General features: G+C 36.6%; 1 protein-coding gene across 1 annotated transcript in view; it reads left to right on the top strand.

Moving 5' to 3' along the window:
• Window positions 1-14197, top strand: part of lepr (leptin receptor) — a 36657-nt gene extending 22460 nt beyond the window's left edge. Inside the window, exons 7-20 of the mRNA XM_088928321.1 lie at window positions 2161-2306; window positions 2735-2879; window positions 4461-4757; window positions 4859-4964; window positions 6243-6442; window positions 6736-6884; window positions 7431-7584; window positions 8065-8147; window positions 8273-8489; window positions 9095-9298; window positions 11032-11115; window positions 11215-11320; window positions 12152-12227; window positions 12604-14197. Coding sequence (XP_088784447.1) covers window positions 2161-2306; window positions 2735-2879; window positions 4461-4757; window positions 4859-4964; window positions 6243-6442; window positions 6736-6884; window positions 7431-7584; window positions 8065-8147; window positions 8273-8489; window positions 9095-9298; window positions 11032-11115; window positions 11215-11320; window positions 12152-12227; window positions 12604-13404 — 2768 coding nt within the window. The 3' untranslated portion in view covers window positions 13405-14197. The remainder of the gene's footprint in view (window positions 1-2160; window positions 2307-2734; window positions 2880-4460; window positions 4758-4858; window positions 4965-6242; window positions 6443-6735; window positions 6885-7430; window positions 7585-8064; window positions 8148-8272; window positions 8490-9094; window positions 9299-11031; window positions 11116-11214; window positions 11321-12151; window positions 12228-12603) is intronic.
• The last annotated feature ends 7997 nt before the right edge of the window (window positions 14198-22194 follow it).

Genomic DNA, 22194 nt, shown 5'->3' with positions numbered 1-22194 from the left:
TAGTTAAACTACCTAACATTCTAACAGAATTTCTAGTTGTATGTTTTCTCCTAAAATATTTAGGATTTTAATGTCATGTAGAGTGTGTTCACATCATGTGGCTTTCATTAGCATTTCTGAATATTTCTGTCAAGAACATTGTTTTACATTCCTGAGATTGAAGGTCTTAAATTGGGCACAACACCAACTGAAAAACGACATGTCTTAGACAGGTCTCAGAGCACTCACTGCCTATTTAGTTATTAAATGTAAAGTTGTGCTTGACTTGAATAAAGTTTAATTTTCTATGGATTCACTGCACTGTCAATTATACATTACATTTACAAATCCATGACGCATGACTGGAACAAGACAAACTGAGCACATTAAAAATGGTAAAACATTTGGTGTTGTTTTTGTACCCTAAATAGGAGTTAGTTGAAAAAAAAAGGGATTTATATTTTCTTTCTTAGAAAAACACTGTACATCATCATTGAATGCATGTCACACCTCATAACACATATCACAAATATATTTTCAGAGTTCTTGTGTAAACGTAATTTATGAATGTTTCAGTTTTCTTTCCTTATTCTTAAAATAAAATCATGTCATGGTCTCTAACTTTAATATGTAGATCGGAATCCATTTTAGCTCACTAAAAATGTGCCTTTGTATATACTGTAAATAGGGAAGCATATCCTGCAGTTTTCTGTGTTGAAGTAACCTTGAGTGAAAGTGATATCTAAATGTGCTCATTTTAGATGCATTAGAAGTACCTTCACACACGATCAGATGTTTGCTTAAGTTTCAAATATCAGTGAATCACAGATGTTTGGAAAAAAAGTCTTGAAAGCACTGTCTTGATCTATATTTGTCACTTTGTCAAAGCAGCTCGTTTGTCTTCTTTTACGATGAGACTCAGAATACATTATAGATGTATCATTAGACAAAATATTATTTACATGAGTTGATCAGTCTGAATAGCTGTTTTGGAGTGTTTCGCAACAATTGAAAAACCACTTTTCTGACCACTCGGTTCTGTTTTGGTTTGGAAGCACTGCGGCATTAGTTATTACTTTTGAATCCAGAAATGAAGTCTCACTGGACTTCTTGGGTTGAATCATCCAGACATTGATATTACTGATTCTGGTATTAACATTTCATACTTTGCTGGATAAAGACGGCAGTTGGCATGTTTAAACATAAACATGAGTATGAAAACATTTTGTTCCAGTCTTCAATGATAAAATCAGTCCTGCAAGGCAGTTCTCCAGCCCAACCATGGAAATAACTGGCCAGATATATTTTAGATTTCAGAAATGTGAAGGACTGGTGCAGATCAAGTAATTGAACGGTCTAGTTTCTAAAAGCCAACAATAACTTTGGCAGTTATATTACATACCGTTGTCCTTTGGATTCACTATTTCTAGAATTTATATTATATGTCCACTTTTTCTTTACCCTTCTTCTCCAGCTTTAAAATTTGCCTTGGAATGTCAATACAAGTCATTTTAAAGTTTATTTACAAAAGACGAGTAGCTGTCTCTTTAAAGCAATGACAGGGATGGTTCTGATTGTTCTGTAACTTCACAGGTTTTTTTTTAATAGCAAAGTTATAAACAAGAAGGGACCATATGGCCTACCTAGCACTTGGTTATTAGTAGGTCCTGTAATTGATCCAAGGATTTTTTCCAGCCATTTACTAAATGTAGACAGCATATTGGCTTCAACAACATAACTGGGCAGCTTTTCTCCAGTCTTGTGTGGAATGCCTGTAGTCAGTTTAGTTTTGTACTATTTTTCCATCTTCTTATGTGATTGATTTCTATTGTTTTATTTAGTGTTCATCTTGTGCTAATTAAAAAGAAATCCTGACATTCTTAAATTAGCTTAATCTAAGTGATTGTGGTAAAGGACTTCTTATCAGGGTCTCCCTGATTCAAGCCCAGGCTCTGCCTGTAAGTCATGCTGTAATTATTGGACACGCAAATTAACCGTCGCTGTGCTTAGGATGGAATTTAGAACTGAGGTCTTAATTTAAATTACTGTATAGACACATCTGTTAGCACACAGTTTATCATATAGCCTTCATAGCATTTGTCAGATAAAAATGTCTGCAAAATCACGGGTGGTATTTTATTCTCTAAAAGAAAAAAAAATTTCACACAATCCATTTTGCAGTGAAGCCAGACCCGCCTCTCAACTTAGAGTATCACATAACCCTTGAAGGGGAGCTGTGGTTGAACTGGACAGAACCTCAGTCAGCTCCCCACAAACTGAAGTACGAAGTCAGATACTCTGCAGATACGGCTGAGGACAGCTGGTTGGTAAGATTCCAGATTTCCACAATGCACAAGCAATGCTGTCTTTAGGTGAACTGCAAGAAATCATATAGTTGTGCTAAATGATTTCAGAAACTTTAATTAATTTCATTTGCCCTGATGTGTATTTTGAGTGAAATATTAATCTCTGCTTTTTAGAGTAGGTATGAGTGTTTTCCGTAGTAAGACTGCATGTTGTAACATGAAATTAAATTGGGAATTCAAAAAGTCTGTTGGCAGTCCAAAAGTCATTTTACTTTTTTATTCTAAAAGTTAAAATATAACGAATGTTCCAGTGTTGTAATTGAATACCTTAAATTGAATTTAAACTAGCTGTACGTTTTCTTTGGTTTGAGGCATTTGGTTCACTACACAAAACTTTTCAGTAGTTTCTGAAAGTACTGAGAACTACGCCTGTTATTTTTCTTAAACAGTATACAGAAGGTTTGATGGGATCCCATGTGCTACTTAATGACCTGAGACCTGGTGTGAATTACAGTGCTCAGGTTCGCTGTAGGAATGGCAATAAATCTGGTCTCTGGAGTAATTGGAGTATCCCTCTCTTTATTTATTTGAATGGTGAGTACACAAAAATTAAACATAATCTAAGTGTGCACTTTTCTTGATTACTGAGCTTAAAACGTGCTTGATATGTTTTTTTTCTTAATTTATAATAAGTGAATTACATTTATAAAACTTTTACTTAATTATACATATGAAAAATCAGTGACATATTCCTTTTAAAACATAACTCTTCACTGTTTCTCCCTTTTGTTCACTTTGAGCCTTAGCGTTTTATTCTGCGCTGCTGTTAATATTCCTTTTTAAAAATAATATTTAAAATAATACTAATTTTGGTTTTAATGACCAATGTGCACTCAATTTTATCAGTACAGAAATGGTACAAAAACAACACAGTAGTAAAAGTGGGTTGATGTTTCATAATAACATGCTTTACTATTTTTAGAACACAGACAACAGTCTGTTGACATTAAATACAATTTACTACATTGATTGACCTACAATATACAGTATGTAATTCAATACCATATTGAATTGTATATACTGTAGTTAAGTACATTTATATAATGTCATATCAGAGGAGAACTGTTAAATGACCTTTTGTTTCATTACAAAAGCCTTTGTTTTTTTGAAGAGGCCTCAATCTGTGATCCAGGATTGCACCTCTCCTGGCTGACCCACTCAGGAGTGTATTTTCCTGTAGCTCTTGCAGCTGTCCTTTTTTCAAGAAACGTTTGCTGTGAACCTTGTTTTTCTCACCATCTTTAATTTCATTCTTAATGACTAATGCGCACAGTGTGGGATCTCACGGGGACTGGTGTCCCAAAAGGCAAATGGGAAGTAGAAAACTGCACTGAGTCACAGTGCAGAAAGGAATTGCTTTCATTAATAGGTGGAGGTCTTATCTCAAAAGAGGAGATTAAACTCCTGCTGACTGGGCCAATAATGATAACTGCTCAAAACAAACAATGACAGAGATATGGCTGGTGAAATATGTTTTAGCTCACCCATGCATTGCTGCTGTGTTCCTTCCTTAGAGAGCCTTTTTATTTTTTATTACTCTAGGCTTAAGCAATGAAAAACATCTTCTGTCCTCTACTCATGTAATACCTGTAATAAAATCCCTGGGCTGTTTCTCAGAGGCATAGGCATAAGCTTGGAAACCTCCAGTCTTTCTTCGACAGCACTGCAATTCACGAGAAGAATTTTTAATAGATTGTTTTTTCCAAAAATGACATTCTCAGTTTACGAGTAAGACACACCATAATGGTATTTTGTGTGCATTACTTAAGAGCCTTTAGTTACTGTCAAATCGAGGATTGGGAATTTTTATAAAGTGAATGAAACCCTGTTGGTTCCCTTATTTTTGTCAGTTGTTATAGTCACTGAGAAGCTTCAGAAAACCTGATATTACAGTAAAACAAGCGGAACCTCAATACATTAATAACATACTTCAAATATCCGAGAAACAAAGAATAGCCATTTCTCGCCAGGTGTGCAAAATGTGCGATCAAAAATTATATGCATCATTTACCATATGCCTAAACCAAAATCTATGAAAATGACAATTGTTTTCTGTTCAGGCTCATTAAGCCCCAAATGTCTGATGCATTGTTCTTGTGACTCATTTTATTGCAGAAGTGACATACCTTCCTGCAAAAATACTGGCAAGTACTGGATCAAATGTAACAATTCACTGTGTATTTAACAACCGGAGCACTAATGCAACAAACATTGTGTGGTGGCTCAATACCCATGAAAAAGTTCCCAAAAGTCAATATTCTACCATTAATGATCACGTGAGCAGTGTCACTCTGGTTAATGTGAAACCACATAAACGCAAAGGGGGGATTGACTATGATGTGCTACAATGCTGTCAACAAAATGGAGAAAATTCGGTCTGCAACTACCGCTACGCGGCAATTTATGCAAAAGGTGAGGCAATCGTATTGCTGAACGGTTATTGTTCGCCTGATGACAGGTGTACTCATACAGTAGGCCTGCAATTTATTAATTTCTGTTTTTGTACTTATTAGATATCAATGTTACTATCTCTTGTGAAACTAATGAGCATCTGACCAACATGACTTGCAAATGGAATCCAAATTGGGTTTTGGGAAGTGATGTGAAGTTCCTTTATCGGTAAGCAAACGGATTTTGTTTAAGGGCGGTTGGGGTGTGGGCTATTAGAAAGGTTTTGGCAGTTTAAAATTCACGGTCTTTTACCATAGAAAGGAAAAAGATCTGGAAAGTAATGAGGCACAATTCCCATATGTATTCTGAATTAAACCTGTGTGTGACCGTTAAAATGAATATGTAGTAATTATTCAGCTAATGATTATTTCTATTCTTCAAAACTAGTCAGATGTGCGTGTGTCTTGTTGGCTAGCTCAATGACTTGCTGTAAGTGCGTACACTTGGGGGTAGCATATGTCATCAGATGAATGTACCTAGGACTCTTCAAGCAGAGGCAAACAGTTGGGTGAACGCAGCTGGGACTGCGAAGGTTGTATGATGCAGGAATCCCCATAATTTATGAGAGTAACACATTTGGGGTGTGCATTTAGAAAAATTTGGTTTGGTTCTGCACATACTGTACCAGTGGAAAGAAAACACTGTCCCCATCGATTCTGTGTTGATATTCAATTCAATTCTCAATTCAAAATAATAATAAATATGAATAATTCCTTATACTTTTATAGCGCTTTTCTGGACACTCCACTCAAAGCACTTTACAGGTAATGGGGACTCCCCTCCATCACCATCAATGTGTGGCACTCACCTGGATGATGCGATCACAGCCATAGTGCGCCAAAACCCTCACCGTACATCAGCTATTAGTGGGGAAGAGAACAGAGTAATGACTGGTAAAGGCCATTGGGAAATTTGGCCATGATGCCGGGGTAACACCCCTACTCTTTTCGAGAAAAGATGGTCCTGGGATTTTTAATGACCACAGAGAGTCGGGACCTCGGTTTTACTTCTCATCTGAGGGATGGTGCCTTTTTACAGTATAGCGTCCCCATCACAATACTGGGGCATTAGGACCTACACAGACCATGGGGTGAGCGTCCCCTACAGACCTCTCTAATATCTCTTTCAACAGCAACCTTAGTTTTCCCCAGGAGGTCTCTCATCCAGGTACTGTCCAGGCTCACACCTGCCGAGCTTCAGTGGGTTACCAGTTGTGAGTTGCAGGGTGATATGGCTGCTGGTTACGGGTTGCTTGTTAAAATCATTTATTCATCCCCAGTTTCAGATGGCCTCCTGATCATAGAAGAGTTGCACTATGGGCTTCTTAACCAAAGAAAATATCTAAATCTCAAGTTTTTCATGTCCTGTATAGCTTTTCAGTGCCTGCATGTGATATAAGAGGTTGCTTGTAGGTGGTCTGAATTCAAGATTCCTGTCTTCCCAAAGGAAAGGCCTTTCCTGTGGTGCTCTGGAAGAGGATGTGCATGTCTCCCGTGTGGAGGAGTGCCCTGTCATGAGATGGGGATCCCACAAGTGCACCTTCCAACCCTTGTACCTATCTTTCTGTTACGTGATGTGGCTGGAGATTCACCATGAGCTTGGCCCTGTGAAATCACACCCCACCTATGTCACCCCAATGGATGTTGGTGAGCAAGGAAGCTGTAAATAAAGCAGTGACTGTAATTTTGTGGACGCATTTTGTTATCCATTTTACATACTCCCACTATCCCGACTTGCATCCTATTTTTTATTGCTCTTTCAAAGGTTATGCCAGCTTGTTTTGCATTATGGTAAATGAGGGTGCACATTAAAGTAAGAATAACATTAGTAAAGAGTAGGAAGTAATGTCTTGCTTGATTAATAAATTACCTACATTAAAAGATCATCAAATTGATAGTAGTACAGTAGTACACATTCTGTCTGCTTTGTTTTTTGCTAGTAAAGCCACATCCTCCCCTCAACCTAGAGGCTGAGATCACAGTTCCAGAGGGACATCTGAGTATCAGCTGGCAAAGGACGGAATTGCCAGTTTATGATCTTCAGTTTGAGATCCGCTATGCTGTAGATGGGCAGAATAAGCAGTGGAAGGTGTGCTTTTAGGATTTGCCCATGGGTAATAAACTGTGATGTGAAGGTTGTATTTGTATTAGTTCATTTGAACTAGATCTTCAGTGTTGTGCTCCTTACCAAGATTGCCAGATTTAACAAACTGTTTTCTGCAGTAAAATATTCTTGTCGGTTATGGCAACAAGATGTTAGTCCAATTATACAGCAGTACTGCAATTCTATCATGCAAGAGGCATAGTAATTCTGGTTCTGCTACACAACCTAGAATTGCCTCATAGCCTTGTTTTGCCTCCTTTTGTAACAGAAACAGAATTATTTTTCTCAGCAGGGGAGGCAATTTTTTTGTGTAAAATTAATATCGGATAACATGAGGTGGCCTTTTTAACGAGCCATCAATTTAAGCTTTCAGAATTTTATTTTGATTTGTCAAAAACAGTACTACACTGCCGCAGGCACTTGGGTACCTGCATGCTGTGATTAGAAGGTAGATGTGCACATGGTTTCTCATCCTTCAAAGCAGCTCAAATTCATTCTTACAGGCATCTGTATTGTCTGTGTTGTTTGCAGCTTCTCAGAACAGTATATAATGAGACAGTTGTGACTCAGGTGGCCGATCCATGTGTTGTATACATGGTTCAGATTCGCTGCAAAAGGTTCAATGGACCTGGACACTGGAGCACATGGAGCAGCCCTGTGTACACTGTTGTTCATGATATTCAAGGTAAATTTAATAAAGGTGCTTTTTAAAGTTAGTATTAGTATAATATGGGAAGTATCTTGACGGATATGAACCCAGACTCCTTGGAAAAATATACTGACTCCTGTAATCCCCTAAATCACTGTGAGGTATTAATGAAAGCCTTACAAAAAGTAAGCTCCTTGCATTATGGATTTATAGACAAACTACCATGTTCAGAAATTATTTCTGAATAACCTAAATACACTTATGCTTAGATCTGTTATTATAGTTGAATTTAATTTGCATCATTTACCTTAAAAATTACCCAGACTTTGAATATACTGTATCTATACAGTAGTGTTCATTTGGCATATTAAATTGAGATTTTTGTTTTTATCTAAAATTGATAGTTTAAGCATTGTTGGTAGGGCTATTTGCTGTGGTCTACTAAGAAGGTTTAATAATAATAATAATAATAATAATAAAAATTTAGTCATCTGGATTTTGTTTGATCTGATTCAGCTCCTGAACAGGGTCCTGACTTTTGGAGAATGATTCGTGAGGATCCAGCAATGAAACAAACTAATGTTACTCTTCTAATTAAGGTAAGACACTTTTAAGAACGCTGGCTATTTAAGACACTTTAGAAGTTTAACGCACTGCACCATATCCAATTTACATGGCACCAAATTTCTAATGGCTTTTAATTTGTATTTTCCCTTACGTTCAGCCACTGAGAAAGGAAGACCTCTTTTGTTCTGTGGATGGGTTCATTGTTCAGCATCAAACATCAAGTGATGTGCTATGGTATGAGTATCTGAATACCACCACAACATACACTTTTCCCTGGATTGAAGATGTTCACAGTGTGTCAGTCCTGGCCTTCAACTCAGTTGGCTCTTCTGTGATGAACTATAATTTAACATTCACAAGGCACACAAGAAAAGGTAAATAACAGGAGTGAGACATAGTTCATTTGCGATTTTATACAGTTTTACCATGTCAGTTCATGTTATTTAGCTTTGGAATCCATGTTGTTCATATAAGTGAGTGGTTGAGATAATTTATTAATTTAACAAGGCATTTTTTTAAAGAAAAAAAAAGAACTGCACTATGCGTTATCAACACAAATTTATTGAACTAAGTTTTAGGTCAGTATTTTCATTTTATCTGGAGATTACCCATAATGTAATGGGAAAGGAAGATAAAATTGTTAGTTTCTTTGGTCTGTTCTCTCTTTCTAAAGCTAAAATGGAAGACAACTTGCGTATCTAGCAAAAAAAAAAGTTCCATTTTATATCTTCCATTAGTACCATTAATGGCTAATGGGTCTAATGGAAGCACTTTATTGTTTGTAAATAGCACTAATCTATACATTGTACTAAAAAATGATTCTAGCACTCAACCTTAATTGGAGATTTAAATGCCCTTCAAAATATTAAATTGGGCACAGAGCGGGTTTTTATATTTGTGGGTCTTCTGCTATTAATGATGATTCCTTTTAACGCATTTAATAACAGCTTACATTATTAACTTTCCTTTCTACCCACAGTACAGACTGTTCAGTCGTTCAGCTGTGCAATGGTAAACAGCAGTTCTGTGGCACTTTCGTGGAACCTGCTTCCAAACCGCTCTCTTCCCGAGTCTTTCATTATCGAGTGGAAACTTCAAAACAGGGAGAAACAGCTACAAAACACAGATGAAGCCGTTAAGTGGGTTCGAGCACCTCCAAAGATACACACCTTTTATTTATATGGTACGTTTCTTGTATTCTGTTTATGCAGAGGTCGTGTGTCCAAATTGAATTAAATTTGAAAAACACCACCAACAGAGCATCTTCATTCACAGTTTCATTTGAACATATTACTGTAGTTTTCTGTTGTGTTTGTATTGCAGATGCATCTTGTTAATAGATTTCCACTGAAATGTTTCAGATAAATATGCATTTTGTGAACATTCTGAGCATCAATAAAAAAAAACATCAATAATAGCAGCAACAATTCTTTGTAGCACACGACCTGACATAGCTGAATGGACATGATGTTCAATGTGCTGACTAATATTTCTAATCAATAGTAGGTCTGCTGTGAAGGTCACAGGCTAGTAGTGTGTGTGTGGTTGCTGCTGGGATGTCTGTGACGTGTGATTTTCACCAGTTTGTAGATTGTAGTTTGTGGGACTCTGTCGCATTGCTCTTGTGCAGTTTGGATAGGCATCTGCCTCTTCACCGATCTCTGAACATGTCATCCCAGCTCATTGCAGAGGTGTTTAGGCATAACTGTATCACTGTCACATTCTCAGCTTGCAAGAATGCTGCTGTGATACAAGAGAGGGATCACTTTGGCCATATACAATTTCTTGCATTAGGAATTTGTCTTTTCGCATACTCCAGCTTGCTCTCCATGAGACACAGAGACAGGGAGAGAGAAGTTTGGGGTCAGAGCGCAGGGTCAGCCATTTATACGGCGCCCCTGGAGCAGCTGGGGTTAAGGGCCTTGCTCAGGAGCCCAATGGAGTAGGATTGGATTTGAACTGGCAACCTTCCAGCCACAGGTGCAGATCCTTAGCCACAATGCTACCACTCCTACAGTGCAAGCAGCATGGGGCTTAAATACTGTCACATCAAGATGAGCATCAGTGAGATCCCAAGACTTGCTCAGTGTAGTGTTGCAGTCAGCTTGTCATCAGTCACTAAAAGTGGAGTTCTGTGTGACTAGACACTCCTGCCAAGACCACCACACTGGCGATGGGTCTGTTGTGCGCAATTAGTGTATCGCTCTGCGCTGAGTGTCACAGTGGCTGATGTCCATCGAGGTGATCTGCTAAAAATCTTGATTCGTAACTAAAGAGGTCAGGGCCCCACAGCTGGTGAGTCCACCAGGTGTTGTTGCCCCTCCTGATAAGCGGGGCATGTCGGTACCTCTTTCTGTGTTTCTTTCTTGACCTTCACCAACCATTACGTTCAGAATTTAAATGGCCTTGTCTCTTATATCCAATCAGATCTCCCACTAATAAGGTGATGCAGAGCTTATGTAACACTCATGAACACTTATGTACTGTATCACTCTCAATCACGAGTGATTGATAAATCAAAATGACACTGTAAGAAAAATCAGTTTCTAAAATCTATATACTTTATTTGTCCAAAATCATACATGCAAAGCAATGTTTCTTTTGGTGCTCTGTATGCATAATGTATTTGGTCTTAGTTAAAACTTTTTGTACACCTATGTTATGTAATGCTTAGCAGTGGTGGAAGATGGTAAACGTCTGAAACCAGCTTCCTAGACATACAGTATACAGATCTTTCCCCAATGTTTAGATTTTACCCGAAGAAGGTTCATGTGCCCCCTCTAGTGGCAAGTAAGGCAGTGAAGGCAGATCATAAAAATAGTGGCAGTAAACATGAAGTGTGCTCGGCACTTTTTTTGGTTTTTACTTTTCTGCCATGGGTCACTTAGTTTGTGCTATTTGTTTTTCCTTTTGCAGACACTTTCTTCCTTTCTGAGGAATACCAGTTTATTTTGTATCCAATATTTCTGGAAGGAGAAGGGGAACCCATTTCCAGTAGAGGCAAGGCTTGTTTATTTTAATTTTGAATTGCTTCCTGAAGTCTGAATCCATTTCGTTTATGTTATTCATGTTTTCTGGTGTTATTTTTCTTTTTTGCAGAGGACAAGAGGAAACCCAAAGGAGAGCAGGCTGCTTACATTCTTCTTCTCCTTATTGCATTTCTGTCTGTTGTGCTGTTTGTGACACTTGCAGTCTCTCAGCATCAGTACGTAGAGGTTTTGTAGAGTTTGAATTTATTAAGAAAAAAATGGCCTCCTCGCGGTTGTAAACTAAATGTTCTTATGTAAACAACATGTAGCTAGACGTGTCTGATTACAGTAAACAAGGTACAACCAATTGAGCAATAGTATAGTGTCGCTTGATAGCAAATGCTCTCAGTAGTAGCAGTGAGAGAGATCACAGTTGCTGTCTAAACAGCAGAGCCTTGAGGAAATGTCAAGAGGTGGTGAGGGATGGTGCAGTTCTGATTTGAAGAGATAGTTCCTTCCATGGCAAGGAGTCAGGGATGAAAATAAACAAGCCCTGAAGGTGAAGAAACGGAGGTAACTTATGTTAATCAAGCTCTGAACATCCTACTAGGCTCATTAAAATAGCTACAAAGGTAAATGGTAAATCAATTTTGGATCATGCTCTCTAGCTTCACTGGTAATCTGTAAAAAAATGTGTGAAGTGTAAAATAAATATGTACTGTATAAAGCCTCTTGCTTCTTATGTAGTCTTTACAGCAGGTAGACGTCTGTACCTGCCTTATGGTAGAAGTGTAATAACTTTCTTGTGTCCAGTGAAGGATGAAACATTGTCTTGTTTTTGCACTGATTATTGGCATTTTAACTGGTAGAAGAATATGGAGCAGAGTGTCCTTTAAAGGTCGGCTGATCTATTGATCGGTTTGCACTTGTAGACAACATGGCAGAGTTTGTACTCAGATAATTTCAAATCATGTTCTCGATTTCCTGTCAGATATAAAGCTGTTTTTATTCTTAATCCATACTAACTTATTTGTTTTTCTCAACATAATATTATTTAAATTTCTTAGAATGAAGAAGCTGGTTTGGAAAGATGTTCCTAATCCTAATAACTGCTCCTGGGCACAAGGAGTGGATTTTAAAAGGGTGAGTTGTTCTAGTATATTATGTGTATTTGTTGCATAATATTGTATTGTGTAATATATTACTTATTATAACCACAGTTTGTACTGTACTTGTGCTTGTAATAAGCTGTATGATGCACCACTGATTTGTGCCATAATGAGCAGAACCGATACTTGTATTATAAATCAATGAAAATGTGCACATTTAAAGTGCTGCTGTAAATCTCACAAGGTCAGCGTCTCTAAAAGCCCTTTTCTCTTTGTTCCACTTATACAAAGGAGAAACAGCATATTGCTTCAGTTTGTGTACTAAGGCATCATATAGAAAGCATGTATGAAGTGAATTGGATTAGTTTAAAATATATATATAAAGATTGTGCTTTACTTTGCAATTTTAGGCAGAAACCATCGAGAACCTCTTTAAACACCCAAAGAGAGTAACATCATGTCCTCTTCTCTTGGAATCTGAAACCATTTCTGAGGCTGTGATTGTAGAGAAGATGAAACTGGGTTCACAGGAACAAACTACCTCAGATGCATCCTTGGGTAAAAAACAGGAACTGGACGAGGACTCTGCCCATTCTGCTTGCCAGTATAATGAGGAATCCTTAGTCCAAGAAAGGTCTATGCACTCCACTAGCCCAGATAGATCAGCACAGTCCATAATACAGTATGCAACAGTGTTACTTCCTGATGTGCCCATCCATCTCTACAAACAACAGAAAAGTATCAGCAGTTCTTCTGATGAGGGCAATTTTTCTGCAAACAACTCTGATATCTCAGGATCCTTTCCCAACAATCTGTGGGATGTTGAAAATCAATCTTGTAAGAATTCAGCACAAGAAAATCCTAGAAATATCTGCTCCTTTAATTCTACAGAAGAGCTTTCAGAAACGTCTGATCAGGATGACTATGTTCTTGATGAAATGTGCACAGGAAATGAACTGTACTACGTTGGTGTGGCTTCTAATGATGAGGAGAATGGGGAAGAGGAGAAAGAAAGTTTCCTAATGGAAAATTCTCATGTGCCTTCTCAGGACAGAGACGAGATTATGCATGAATCAAATCCTTTATTAGGCTGTCATTCTTTTCTGAATGTAAAAGTGAACAAGAAAGATGTGCCTGCAAAGAATATCCCTTTGTACATGCCTCAGTTCCAAACATCATCCAATAAAATTCTGAAAGCCAAAGCTCAATAGATTTCCTCAAGCATCAGACATTCATGGACTCAACAAAGATGAAAATACTTCAATTATTCCTTCACGAGAGGATACAAAACATGTCTGTGTTTTAAGTTACATCAAAATGTGGGTGCCAATGAGTTGAAGGGGCTGTGTAGAACATGTCAACTGTTGGGATTCCTTGAGTCTTCGGGATTCTTGACACATAATTAAAGGTTTTCCTCACATCTTGTGTTAGTGCGGTCAGAAAAAAACATGTAGCTGAAGTATATGTAAACTGTTGGAAATGTGGTTTTCAAGATGCTCTGAAAAGCCAGTGCAGAAATGATTCAGCAAGAATGCATTGTTATGCTATGATGATAGGTTATTTGCTGGCCAGTCTCTGTACTTGGCGGAACTTCAAATGATGATGTTTCAAAAGCACGTGAATGTTTCTGAATCCAACACAACAAGCAGTTACCAAGTTATGTTAAAATAAGCATGCTATTACTGTGGGGAAACTGTGATGCAGACTGCAATCAAATCACTGCTTATTAATACATAATTTGTTTAGACAATCTAAAATGGGTGAATATATATTATTCTGTTATTTGTTGTAGTCTTTGAGAAATACTATTTGAAACTGTGCCATCTATTTTTGTTTTTTTTTAAAGATAACAGCATATGAATGTGAAATCTTATCAAAAGAACATGGATTTGGAAACTGAGACCTTGCACAATGACTGTATTCACAATGACAGTGAATACATGGTTAACTGTATAGAAAGATGCCTCATATATTTTTGTGGTTAAAATAAAATATTTATTGCCACTGCTGTTGCCTGTTTTATACAGAAAAGCGTTCATGAAAGCATAAGACAAGAGGTCGTAAGGTTGATAAACTTATTAAACATATTAAAGTGCTGCTTATGGGGGCGGTGTGGTGGCTCTGTGGCTAAGGATCTGCACCTGTGGCTGAAAGGTTACAGGTTCGTATTCCGTGGCCTGCAGAGGAATCCTACTCCGTTGGGCCCCTGCGCAAGGCCCTTTACCCCAACTGCTCCAGGGGCGCTTGTATAAATGGCCGACCCTGTGCTCTGACCCCAAGCTTCTCTCCCTGTCTGTGTGTCTCATGGAGAGCAAGTTGGGGTATGTGAAAAGACAATTTCCTACTGCAAGAAATTGTATATGGTCAATAAAGTGATCTTATCTTATCTTATTCCTGGTAGGGGTTATATAGGGTGCAGGGCAGAACTACATCCTGACCAGGATACCAGTTCTTCAAAGGGGACACACGAGACTTGCCAGCATGTCTTTGTTGGGCAGAAGGAAACCAGAGCACCTGGAGAACACTTGCACAACAATGGGCAGAACATTAAAATTCTAAATAGAAGGTGGTCCAGTGAGGCGACACAAGCACGCCGCTGAGCCTCCCTTTCATTAAGCATTTATTTATTGGGCTAACACTGCCCTCTGGTGGTAATGTACCTTATATGCTCTTCAGAGACATTAGTGGAGGTGTTTTAACACAGTATTGTCAAAATGACATTGTGTTAACACAGCCCAGTTACTACTGCACAACTACAAATGATAGCTACTATTCTAAGTATTACTGTTAGAACAATGATTTCTAAATTCTGTTCAGTAATGGATAATAGTTGATTTTGAGAATTTAAAAAAATAAATCTTCAATATAAATAAAAGTATTTTTATGTCAGCGTATCTTAAACTCAGTTTGAAATGATTCTATTTTTTAATCAAACCAACAGCGTTTGGCCCATTTCCATTAAAATGTGGGAAAATAAAAATATATATTTATACTCATTGCACCCAGCAGAGGACACTGTTTATAGCTGCTTCCAGCATTTCTTTTATTAATGAGCAGTGTTGTTATTGACTTGGGTGCACTGCATAATAATTTTCCAGACGGAACAATGATGATAAGAAAAGATGAGCTCTTAGAAGAAACAAGAAAGATTGGCAGCAAGTCATCTGATGTTCCATTATAAGATGGGATCTGAAAATATAAAAAAAATATATAAAAAAGCATGTGACTCCAAAATAAGTAAAAGAATGCTAAATACTGTATAAATAAACATTAACAGCAGCTCTACCAGTTCAGATGTGGAAAAAAAAACATGTAGCTGGACCAACAGAAATGAATAGCTGATATCTGACGTACGCCCTGCAGTTAAAATAAAACATCTTGGTTTTGTGATTTATTATAATCCATTTTAAAGTTTGTGAACATTACTCGGTTAATTAATCAATTTTATTTTTAACCTTTTAAAAACAATTCAAGTTTTTCCACAGTTTATTTATCCTAGTTGAATTCCAGATCAGGAAGTATTTTTATGAGAAAAAAAAAGTTATATATGATGATTGAATGATGATGAATGTAAAGGCATATTTTATTGTGAGTAGCTGCACTGGTCATCAGATGCATTATTGTTGCCAAACTCTAAAAACAAGGATTAGTCTTCACAAAACATTTGTAATCCATATTTATATAATGGTCTGAAATCATTGCCAATCAGTTGGATTAACAAATCAATAAAACCTTGAATTATTTCAAGATTATTGCTGTTAGCTAAAGCAGTCACTGACAGTTCCTCTGGTTATCTTTTTCTAGCCGGTGCTCATTTGCAGGGCTCCCCAAGAACATTTTACGGAAATGGATTGTATTTTGTTCACAGCTCCTTCCTCTGTATTTTCGATTTTTCATACTGTTGCAGTGCAGATTGTACAATGTGGAGAACTTGTTTGTCTGGGAAATAGAAAAGATTTATCTGTTATAGTTATCCCCCAAATAATACCTTAGGTAGTATCTTAAAAAGAATCTTTTTATCCAGTTCATTCTAAACATAATAGTATACTACCTGCTTTTTTAACAGTTCTTCAGGCGAAAAGCAACTATACCCTTCTATAGAAGTGAACTAATATCTACTGTAATAAGAAAACTATCAAGACTTTTATATGCAATTGTTCTTCAATAGTTACATCCCATGATTTTAAAGTAAACAGTGTGCACAGCTATAGTTCTGTCAACAGCATAGAAATATACTGTATTATGCTTAAAAACTCCTCAGCTCCTTGTTCAGTAATTTTCATGCATCCCTCATACTGTAGATGTGTTTCTTATTTTTATTTTCATGACGCAGTGATACAAATGTGTTCATGAGTGTGTTCAAGTGAAATAAATTCTGACATCATGTGCCTGTTCACTGTGTTCAGTCATTTGATTATAAGTTCTTAGTAGGTCTCCTGCAGTGGAAGAGATTTGGTGCAGACGAAGAAGAACGTGAAGATTAATAAAAAAATTAAGGCAGGTGGTTTCACCTTATTTCAGAATCTGACCTTCATATTCAAACCATTAAATATGTGTAATTTATAATTTGTTCAATTGAAGGTACTTCAGTAGGATTATACCTCTGTATCAGTCTAAACCTGCATTTTTTTAATTGCAGATTCTTTATGTAATTGGTGTGGCTGTAAGACTGTGAGTCAAGGTTTAAAAAGAGGAATCATACAGTTTGGTCTAAATGTATGGTTAAGGCAGAAGGAAGAATGCATTGCTCACTCCTGAACTCTCAGATTTGGGTGCTATAATCTATAATCGCTATAATCACTATAATCGCAAGTTCCATGCAGTTAGCCTCCTAGTAACCACTGTATGTATTTTGATTTGTTAAGACTTTACAGAAAAAAAATAGTATACGTTTTATTTTTTTTAAGTTAAAAAGCTTGATTGGAACTTTGTGCAAAACATGTGGTCTCAGAAAATTCCATCTCTCCCTCATGGGTGATGTCTGCTCATTGAACTCCAAACCACCGAGTCTGGTGGCTTCCTGTCTCACCACCCCGAGGATCCTCTGTGGAGTGTTCATAACAGCATGGTAAGACAAATCAACCGCATGGTTTGTTGTCTACATCGGCACTGGGGTTTCTGCCAAAATTCACTGCCTTGGCACAACCAGAGAGTGGGAATGGCCGCTTTCCAAAGCCCGCGCTCTGTTTCGAAACCGCTTGTGTGCGACAGCGCCAATGGTGGTGATTTAAGTAAGAAAGAAAAACTATGTAGCTATTAAAAAGAAAAAAAAGTAAAGCTGTTTATAGTCTTATGTGTTCTTATGTCTGTGTTATGATGTTCTGATTTTCAGGAGCAATAAGGAAATCTTCCAGGCTTTATTAAATTCCTTTTATGTATCTAGCATTTGACTTGGATAAAGAAATTATCTGCATGGAGTGGGTAGCACAGTGCATTAGTGGTTAGGGCTCTGGGCTTGTAATTGAAAGCTGATGGGCTCAAATCCCATGTGGGGCATTGACTTTGTACCCGCAAGGTACTTTACTTAGATTGCTCCAGTAAAAATCTCTGCAGTAATACATGTATACCCCCCAGGCAGTATATTGTAAATGGCAATATGTTCTCCATTGACTTATATGGTTAGTTCAAGGTTTATTAATAAACAATTAAGACTAAGGGAAGGTTAATATCGTGCTTGAACATACCAGTGAAAATGAGATGATGACTTGAGTCCAGGAATATTGTCAACCTCAAGGGATTTCCTGCTTTCAGAAATACAGTAGGTTGTTTTCTTTCTGGCTATACTCTGAGGGTTTCTAATGTAAACGTCTTGGTCTGACGGTACTTTAATGAATATTTTATGTCTTTCAGATTGATAGAAAGAAAATAAAGAGGGAGAAACATCAGACACTCAAATGACTTAAGACTGGAATGGAAGTCATACACTGTTAAGGTTGGTTGTTCAATTACATTAATTCCAAAATTCATTTGGACTCCGCTTAACTGGACAATATTTTTGCTAATCAGATAAATAATAGAGGCCATTGCCTTGAATTTTTGCCTACCTTAGCTCTTCACCTTGACAATGTTTTTGGAGCCAAAAACTACTTCATTAGTATTTTCTTCACTAACAAATTACATTTAAAGAGCCATTCCTCTGATTTTTTTTATTCTATATACTGTAGCCACTTTAAGACACAGTAGTGGAAATAGTACAAAAATGGTTATACAAGGTCAAAATGAATGAATGTAATTGCATGAAGAGATTGAAATTATTAAGAGTATTGTGGCTCTAATTCGTTTTCTATAAAAACAGGATATTGTGAGTGATGACTCTAGTCATGGCTGGCGTGAAGCACACAGTTTATCAAGTAAGGCCAGAGGCATCTTTGATACCATTGACAATTACAAAAGGTTGCGTCTCAGACACAGAATGAATGTAAAAGACTAGAGGTGCTACAGGGACTTGGTTGCTTGCCGGAAGAACATTGCTGATAAATTTTTAAAAGCAAGTTCGAAATAAACCCATCAAAACAAGGTGGACATTATTGTTGAAAGGATCCGATGATTTAAGTAAAGACTGAGCAGAACATTTAATGGACCTTCATTTTTGTGTCTCATGCTCGTGAGAGAAGTAGGTTATTTTAATACATTGAATCTTTCTGACAGGAAAACCTCAAAGTTGCAGCATAACTGTGGAGTAACAGATGGCCTTCTTAATCTTTCATTTCCTTCTCATTTTTGTTAAAGAGTTAAGCATCTTTGCTTCACCACAGTTTTTAAATAGATTTATGAAGAATTTCATTGTAGAATCTTAAATAAGCTGTTAAAACATTAGAGTTTATTCATTACATCAAACCTGATAAAGCTTTTGATTAATGATTTAATGGGTAAAGAGTTTATGAGTTTCTTTTATGCTTCTGCTTTACTCAGTTCATTGAGTATATAGTACATTAGAAATGTGTTTACTTATGAACCAGGAAAATCTTATGTCCTACAGGTATTACCAATACAGCACATTCTACTGTCCTAATTTTTTCCAACATACAATAAAGAAACAATCTCTTTCAGTAACGAAATGTACAAATTCAGACCTTGGTAGACTTTTTGCATTTGTCACTCACAAGAAGCTTTTAGAAAAAAAGAAGCTATAAAATGTAAAGTTTGTATTTTGAGGGTAGTCATTTTCATTTTATCAGGGCATATTGTATATATCTGAGAGACAAAGGTCAATTTTAAATCCAACAAAATGCTTAACGCTCTACAACGCTCGTGTTGGAACAGCCAAAAAGCTAATAGGGCAGATAACATGGAATAGTAATATTTTGTCAAATAAAGTGACAATATTTAGAATAGTAATAACTCCCCCATGTCAAATGACAAGTGGGCACCTACAGTAGCTTTCAGCTGTATTTTAAATATCTTTTTTCATCTGTGTGTTAGATACTGTAGGAAAGAGTTCCAGGTCTTTAATTAAAGTTCTCATCTGGAGGTTCCAAATGATTAAACAGAACATTTTCTCTACCAACTACACCATGCACAAACAATAACATGTATTACTAATAGTAATATTACTGTTCTACAATGATATCATCTGATGTGTATTTTTTTAGATGAAATTTTAATGTACAGTATATGTGAAAAATGCATAATTTTATCCACTAAATAAACACAGCAGATGATACCTGATTTTATATGTAATAATGTGACTACCTCTATGTTTAGTGTTTGCTGCATTCAGTATGTGTATAGATATACTGTACATCAGCGATGAGTCAAAAAAGAGAGTCAAAGATCTTATATAACAAGATTATATAAATGAGTGCATATAAGCCTGGTTTGAACTGTAAATTTCAAATGTGTAGTCGCGTCTTGAGGAAACATTTTTTATACAGACAGTACATAAAAATAGAAAGAGTGTGAGACACTAAGAAAATGATCAAAGCCCTCAAACTATCATTTACTGCCCTCAAGTAGCCCTGCTCCTGAAGTGATGCTCATTTTTAACAGTTCCCTGCTGCCAGACAGGGTTTCCAACAGTACAGTTCAATCACTGGGACCGATTGAGTCTGATAATTGTGAGCTCTGCTTTAGGCTGCACCTACAATTCCTTATCAGCTGCTGTTGTGAGCTAGTGGTGGTCTTTCCATAAACCCCTGGTGCTGTAGAGCAAAATTACAGATGCCCTGTAATAAAGATCAAGACTCTGAAGAAGATAGCTACTGTAGATAAAGGATAAGAAACAGCTATACTGTACCTTCAGTTCATAACAGCTAAAAGTAGTTTCTTTGTGCTTCATTTTGTGCATTTCTTCCTTAGAATATTTCTAATTATTCCATATGCTCCTTGCAGTAATGAAACCTCTGGTGTACTTGTCAAGCAAAAGTGGACTTTTTAATTCTAGATCCAGGACACAGTCAAGGGCACTTTGGATTGGTTCTAGAAATAATCTGTACTGGAATAGGTTGTGTATACACATCTCAGGATTTATGAGGATGTACTGTATGGGGTAAAGAGATTTTAACTCAATATTTGGATTATTACAGAAACAGAAATAGGATGCTTTGAGAGTAAATAGGCAGAAGCTGCATCACAATAGAGTTGGTTATAACATCTGCTTTACAGTATCATTAACCTTTGAGATGCTTTTCATTCACTCACAGCTTGCTTGAAATTGGTCAGACATTGTTTTACATGTCCTTTATGGTTACAGTGTACACTTTATGTTGTTAGGACAGGGAAAACCAAGATACAAAAATTCAGGCTCAATATCTGAAAAAACTGCCAGCTGGCCTCCTGTAAGTAACACGTCGTGAGTCTGCAGCTGGTTGCCAAGAATTTGACAACTAAAGTTTTGTTTAATCAGACTAAAGCTGCCTGCATTTGTTGACAGTGAACCTGAAGAAATACATCCTGTCTGCTGTATGCCAGGCAAAGCAGAAGCTGCCTACTGATTTATACAGACTGCGCTTGGTGAGTCCTGTGAGAGTTCTTTTATTCTTATCTCATCTGTATAAATTACTTTAAGCTGTTCCAAGGATTAAAACACATCCATTGCTAGAGCTCTTTCAGTATAGTAACATTTGATTAGCTTAAAAGGCATTAATATTCACTTCATGCACATAAAGACACTTGTAACTCAGAGAATAAATGTCTAAAATATTGTTACTATTGTATTTTCAAAGTTACTTTTTAAATATTTTCTTAATCTCCTTCTCCCAGTTAGAAAGAAGTGGCCAGCCAAAATGAATGAAAGCCTACTGAAGAGTTGTTTTATTGACACAGGACTATTCCAGAGTACAGTACATAAGGGAATCTATAAAAAACAAAAATGGAGCTTGTGGGCCTGCATTCAGTAAATACAGGTAGTTCTATGACCAAAAAGCATGTCCTACCATCAACAGCTGTGTTATCAATATAGTTATGGCAAAGCAAAAATGAAGTCTGAACTTGACCTTACTTTCACACTCTTTACTCAATTGTAATTTAATTTGATGTATAATGTTCCAAAACTGTGCCCACAGTGAAAATTGTGCTCTCTACATTTAATTAAGAGTTGCCACTTATCTTGCAGCTATAAATCAAAAGTTTTTTTTTCACCTGTATAGATCTGTAAAGATATTTTTAGTTCTTTAATTAAATTTTCCCGTTGTATGCTCTGAATGATTAAACTCAAGTCTTCTGCTAGCCACATCAGTCACAAACAAAAATAACACTACAACACAATTACTATCAAGTTTCTATAATTAATACTTTGTACAAAATGCAGAAATAAATGAATAAACAAACCAACAGGGAACACCTGTTATTATATGTAATTATATAACTTTCTAACGTTAGATCTGCACAGTATATTAAAAAAAAACACTTTTAGGTAGGGTGCAGTAAAACAGTTTTTTGTTTAAATCATAAAATATATTAAATTTGTTTAACATAGTAGAGGAATAACTAATTAAAATGTAACTTTAACTGTAATATGATTACATTTCATTAATAAAATATTGTAATAGACTACACTTCTA

Source organism: Atractosteus spatula, chromosome 11, assembly GCF_055471065.1.
Source record: "Atractosteus spatula isolate fAtrSpa1 chromosome 11, fAtrSpa1.hap1, whole genome shotgun sequence".
Lineage (NCBI taxonomy): Eukaryota > Metazoa > Chordata > Actinopteri > Semionotiformes > Lepisosteidae > Atractosteus > Atractosteus spatula.
Note: the sequence above shows the minus strand (reverse complement) of the source record. Positions and strands in the feature narration are given on the sequence as shown.